Genomic DNA, 6,000 nt, shown 5'->3' with positions numbered 1-6,000 from the left:
CCCCCGCCGCTGCTCCCCGGGCCTCGGGTGACGTCGCCCGCCGCCGCCGCGCGGACCCCGCACCGGGTTTGAATCCCCGCGCTGGGCGCCGGGCGCCGGGCTCCGGGCTCCGGGCGCGGCGGGGCGGGCGGGGCGCCGTCACGTGCCGCCGGCGGCCCCCGGAAGGTTCCATTTCTTCCCCAGCGCGCACACACGCGGGGCGCCCGGGCCCCTCCCCTCCCGGCCCGGTCCGCGGCTGCCCGCGGCGCCCCGCAGCCCCGCCGCGCCCGGCGAGCCCCGCCCCGGCCCCGAGCCCGCGGCCTCGGCGCGGCCGCCGCCCCCCGCCCCGCCGTCCACTTGGTGCGGTCCATGGCGAGCACATCATGGCGATTGAAGGTAAGTGGAGGCCGGCGCGGGGGGACGCGGGGAGGGGCGCCCCGCCGGCGGGGGCCCCGCGGGGCCCGGAGGCCGAGGCGCACGCGGGACGGGTCCGGAGCGCACGGGGGTCCGCGCCGCGCCCCGGGAGGCGGCGGGCGGAGCGGCGCCCGGGGAACGCGGGACTTGGGTCGTGGCGCGCTTCGGCCCTGGCGGTTCCCGCGGCCTCGACTCCGGGACCGCGCAGTGTCAGCCCCGGCTGCGGCCCTGCGGACCCCCAAACCTCCCGGGCGGGCTGCGGGGAGGTCGGGGCCGCGGGCCGCACCCCTCCCTTTGCGGCTGTCCTCCCGCGACCCGGAGCGACCCCGCGGGGTCCGGCTTGACCGTCCCCTCCCCACCTGACCCTTCCCGCCTCCGCTCTGCCCCCTCCCCTTGTGTTTGCGGGGTGGGAACCTGGAGATTTGGGGTGAAGTTAATATTCCCAAATGTTCTCCCCCTCCCTGTCCCCCAGACGCTCAAAGCTGCTGCTCTCAATGAAGAAGCAAATACGTCTTTACCACACACACACACACACACACTCACACGCGCACACACGCACACACACACACACCCGGGATCCTGCAAATGTCCGGGCTTTAGTGCAATACTGCGTTTTCCAAAAAGTAGCTTAGGAAGAGTTAAGTCCCTTGATGTGGTAGGCGGCACTAAAGTGTCTTTTTTCTTTTTTTCTTTCTCTTGTTCCAAAAAATTCTGGAACTGGAATGAAATGTCTGTATTTTGCCTTTTAAAAAAAAAATTCGGAGGAGGATGTTGTGAAAAATAATATCACACATCTAGGATACTTCTATGAAAGACTACAGCGTCTTGTAGTCCTCCTCTCTTAAGTTAACTCCAAGTACATTGGTAAAACCTCCGTGTGTGTGTGTGTGCGTGTGTGTGTGTGTGTGTATCTGTACAGACATGCAAGTTACCGAGAGTGGTGTGTATCTTTATTTGTCTACATTGAATGTGTTCCCCCATGTAAAACTTTTCAGAGTGTTCCCATCCAAGTGATCTGTCACTAGGGGTTCCTGAACCCCAAAATGATTCATCTCACTTAAGAGTCTAAGTACCTATTATATATGCAAGATACACCTTAAAGACAGTTGTAAATATCTACTGTAGCTAAATTATCTTTGATAATTATAATTATTAATAATAATCATCTTTGGTATTTCTGTTACCCAGAGTGGTACTTTCATTGTCTTTTCTTCATGGTACTTCTAGGGTTTAACTCAGGCAACCACACCCACTGACTTACGTAGTGTATTTTATTTTTCCAGACCAATATGTAAAGTGGTAAAGGTGTTTCTTGTAAACTGGAAAAGGTAAAAGGGTTTGTGCAGAACACAAGAAAGAATTAGGTAACATTCAGGTATAGTCCTAAACTAATAATTGAAATATTTTGCAGTTCTCAGTATGTCCATTCTTTGCTGAGACAGTTAAATGTTATTGATTCCTTTCTTATGTCAACTGACTGTAGGTATTTTACACTGTCTTCTACATGATGTTTAAAGAATAAGGCTTTTGCAATCCTTCTATTGTAGAAATTCTTCTAGCTGTTTTCGTTTGTCCTAGGGTTGAACCCACTGCCTGGCAGTCACTCTCTAACACTGAGTTGCACCTTCAGCCTGTTTTGTGCTTGAGAAACTCTCACACATTTATGTTTTTATACTTTGTTTAAGGCTTCATGTTATAAACCATTATACTGTTGTAGTTTGGCAATTAAGTATAGCCAATATGTTTCAAATAAAGGTATCAAGTCAAGTTAATCTGCTTCTTATCTTTTCATATACCAGCGAGCTATATGATAAGATTTACTGAGCTCTAGATGTAGGTGGTACTAGGGCCATCTTAGAATTTTAGTTGTTCCAGAGTGCATCATAGCCAATGAATTTTCTCAATGAATTGGTTCTTAAAACCATTCATTCTTAAAACTATTTGTTTCATTAGTATAATTCAATAGAAAATATATTATATACTCTATTTTTGGGTTTGTGGAGCCATAAAGGTGGACAAGACCACATTCCTTCCCTCAAAGAGTCCAGGATCTACTGTGTATGAAGGGAGACATAATTTCAAAAATACAATTACAACTGAGAAACTGGAACATGGAAACCTGTTGGGGATGGGTTTTTGTTTTGTTTTGGTTTTTTTTGACAGTCCAGGGGCTTGAACTCTTGGCCTGGGTGCTGTCCCTCAGTTCTTCATTTCAAGATGAGCATTCTACCACTCGAGCCATAGCATCACTTCTGGCTTTTTTGGTGGTTAATTGGAGATAAGACTTTCATGGACTTTCCTGCCTGGACAGCTTTAAACAGTGATCCGCAGATCTCCCGCCTCCTGAATAGCTAGGATTACAGGTGTGAGCCACTGGTGCCTGGCTAGTTATGTTTCTTTTGGGGGTAGAATGAGACAAGGATGCAATAGAGGGGATAAGAATGAGTGCACTACAATGTAAACATGTGTGAAGCTCTAACATTGAGCTTCACCCTTCCCCTTGTATAACTAATATAAGCCAATAGAAAAGTACCATATTATGTAAACACAGAGAGATAGATGATTCTTCTTTTGCTGAAAATATTCAGTAATGAAAACAATGGTTTTGAGTCTGATTTTTTTTTTATTACTCTTCGTTAAGGTCTTTGTATTTGATCCTAGGTTCACCATTCAGTAACGTCTATCTACTCACCCTGCTTTTAGTAGCAATTATTAAAAGCCTACTAATCTCTTTGTACAGGACATCCCCTGCTCTGTTTGAAGGTGACTGTACAGTGCTTTTCTTTAGTGAATATTCAGTTTCCTACTCCAGAGAATCTATAGCTGTAGGTTTTAAAATTTGGAATATAGTGCTGGACCATTCCATTTTATTCAACGACTGTACTGTTGAAGAGCATATGATAGTAATGTTTGTTATACCATCCTAGATTTGTGCAATATCTTATTAATGTAAGTTCACATGAGTGTGTGCCCCTTTGGAGTTTCATGTTAGTTCAAAGTGAGGTTGAAATCAGTCCAAACCAGTCCATTTTGCCACGATTACTTTCAAACCCTCAAATACCCTAGGTCATTATTATTAGTTGAACCCATTCCTATTAGTTTTGTACCAAAGTTTTACTACTTACAGTGTAGTACTAAGACATACTTTGATTAGCTTCTCTGTACAAGACTTTTATTTTACAACATCAAATTATTTCTACTATGTAATTATTCATTTATGTAAATGTAAATATGTCTTTTTGGTAGTTTTGGGATTTGAACTCAGGACTTCATTCTTGCCAGCATGCACTCTACTCTTGAGCACACATTCTACTACTGAGCCATGCCTCCGGCCCCATTTCCTTGTCAGTCAGACCTGTGATTGATGATTGTGACCTTTGACAAAAATAAAGATGATAGTGTAACGATACTGATCTAATGTAATTACCTAAGTGAAAAACTTGGCCTAATGTTAAGGAAAGGTAAACTTCTAAAAGGCAAACTTTTAAGAGATTGAGGCTGGGTACCGGTGGTTCACGCCTGTAATCCTAGCTACTCAGGAGGATGAGATCTGAGGATCTCGGTTCAAAGCCAGCCTGGGCAGGAAAATCCTTGAGACTCTTATCTCCAATAAACCACTAGAAAACCAGAAGTGGCACTGTGGCTCAAGCGGTAGAATGCTTACTTTGAGCTGAAGAGCACAGGGACAGCACCCAAGCCCGAGTGCAAGCCCCATGACTGGCGAAAACAAAAACAAAAAACAAAGAACAAAGAACAACAACAAAAAAAAGATTGACTAGATTATAGATCTTTGTTACCCTAGCAGTCTGGTGATACCAGGTTGGAAATCATTGCTCTACCTAGTTGGTCAAGACATGCCATTATTTTCTTTTTAAATTTTATTGTCAAGGTGATATAAAGAGGGGTTACAGTTACATGAGTCAGGTGGTGAGTACATTTCTTGTTGAACTTGTTACCCCCTCCCTCATTTTTCTCCCACTCGCCCCACCCATGTCATTATTTTCTAAAATACTGAGTCTAGTAGTATGGGCCTCTTTCAGTCTGACGTTGACTTTTTCCTGGTTTTGAAATTTTCTCCTGTTGCTTACTTATCCCCCGCTTTGGTCGTGGGTCTTGAACTCTGGGCCTAGGTGCTGTCCCTGAGCTCTTCAGCTTAAGGTGAGCATGCTACCACTTGAGCTACACAGTGCTACTTACAGTTTTCTGGTGGTTAATTGGAGATAAGAGTCTCACCAACTTTCCTCTCACGGCTGGCTTTGAACCTTGTTCCTCAGATCTCAGCCACCTGAGTAGCTAGGATTACAGGCATGAGCCACTGGCTCCTAGCTGTTGCTTACTTCTATCTAGCTAAATGTTCTTTGTGTTTTTAATCTCAACCTTGTCATTTGTCTAGTTTATACCTGCTGTACACATTGAACTACTTTGTAATCAGTCATTTGTAAACCTGTTGTCCTAGTCTGATTATAAATTCCTAGAGGATAATGTCTTAATCATTTTTTATATTCCTTAGATTTTATGTAGTACCTGAACATGTCTTATCTTTGTTTCTGGATTGTTTCATGGACTTCTGTACATTGTCTCCAGTCCATAAAGATGTTTGTGTGTGTGTGTGTGTATAATTTATGGTATAGCTTATAGTTTGCTACACACTTTCACATATGTTTTTAAAACCATTATTAGAATTCTAAGATTCTCATTAAAATTTGTTTGGACCCTAAGGTTTCTAAAATAAAATTTGGATTTTCGGAAGCTGTTTGTAATACTGAATTAAAAACAAAAACAGATAGAAATATGTTATTAGTCTTGAGTCAGAGCACCATACCCCTTTCCGCTCTCTTTTGTTATTGTTAGGGATATCATTACTCTGTCTATAGAGGATAATATAATTAGGCATTACACCTATTCAGAGAGGGAGAGGTAGCAGAGAGAGGTAATTCATTGAACATTTCATGTCTGGAGAAATTACAGTTCAGTTTAATCTTAAAAGTGATACATTGACTGATGGAAGAGTTTAAATTAATAATGTTTTTCAGCCATTTAAGACATTTTCCTATTTAGGTAGGTTTACTTAGAGAAATCTGGACATACTTTGGAGTAGTTGATAGTTTATTCAAGTTTCTGTTTCTAAGGTACTAAGCAAAAAATAGAAGCAAGTAGCAAACATGAGAGAAACTGTTTTCATTTCTGGTGTTTTAAGGTAGTAATAGATGCAGTAGAGTAGTTCATGCCAGTGAGGAAAGCAGAAAATGAGAATTGGCTTGATTTATACAACCTGATGATTAATAATGATTGCAATTACTTCAAAAAGATTATGTTTGTGGATAGTATATCCACAGTCAGATAGCAGATTTTCTTCTTCAATTTGACTTTTATTTAGATGACTTCAGTAATACTTCCTCCTCCTCTGACCTTTAATACTGAGAAAGTACAGATATATGGGTATAGAAGATTGAACAAACTACTCTAAAACATTTCAAGTTTTTGAGTAATATGATTACATGCATATTTTATATATACATATATTTTGAAAATTTTCTTATTTTTACATTTTTGGACTATAGTGGTTTAGTTATAATTAAATAGATACTAATAAATATTGAATTATCT

The 6,000-nt window shown here is 42.9% G+C and overlaps 1 protein-coding gene across 2 annotated transcripts in view; it reads left to right on the top strand.

Moving 5' to 3' along the window:
- The first annotated feature begins 323 nt into the window (after window positions 1-323).
- The window catches only part of Syt14 (synaptotagmin 14), a 137,178-nt gene continuing 131,501 nt past the window's right edge, over window positions 324-6,000 (top strand). For both annotated transcript variants that reach the window (XM_042682079.1, XM_042682078.1), the window contains exon 1: window positions 324-375. In XM_042682079.1, the coding sequence (XP_042538013.1) occupies window positions 363-375 (13 nt within the window). In that variant the 5' untranslated portion in view covers window positions 324-362. The remainder of the gene's footprint in view (window positions 376-6,000) is intronic.

Source organism: Dipodomys spectabilis, unplaced genomic scaffold (assembly GCF_019054845.1).
Source record: "Dipodomys spectabilis isolate Male_0828 unplaced genomic scaffold, ASM1905484v1 ptg000069l, whole genome shotgun sequence".
Classification (NCBI taxonomy): Eukaryota; Metazoa; Chordata; class Mammalia; order Rodentia; family Heteromyidae; genus Dipodomys; species Dipodomys spectabilis.
The sequence above is the reverse complement of the archived record's forward strand: the minus strand, read 5'-3'. Positions and strand labels throughout refer to the sequence as shown.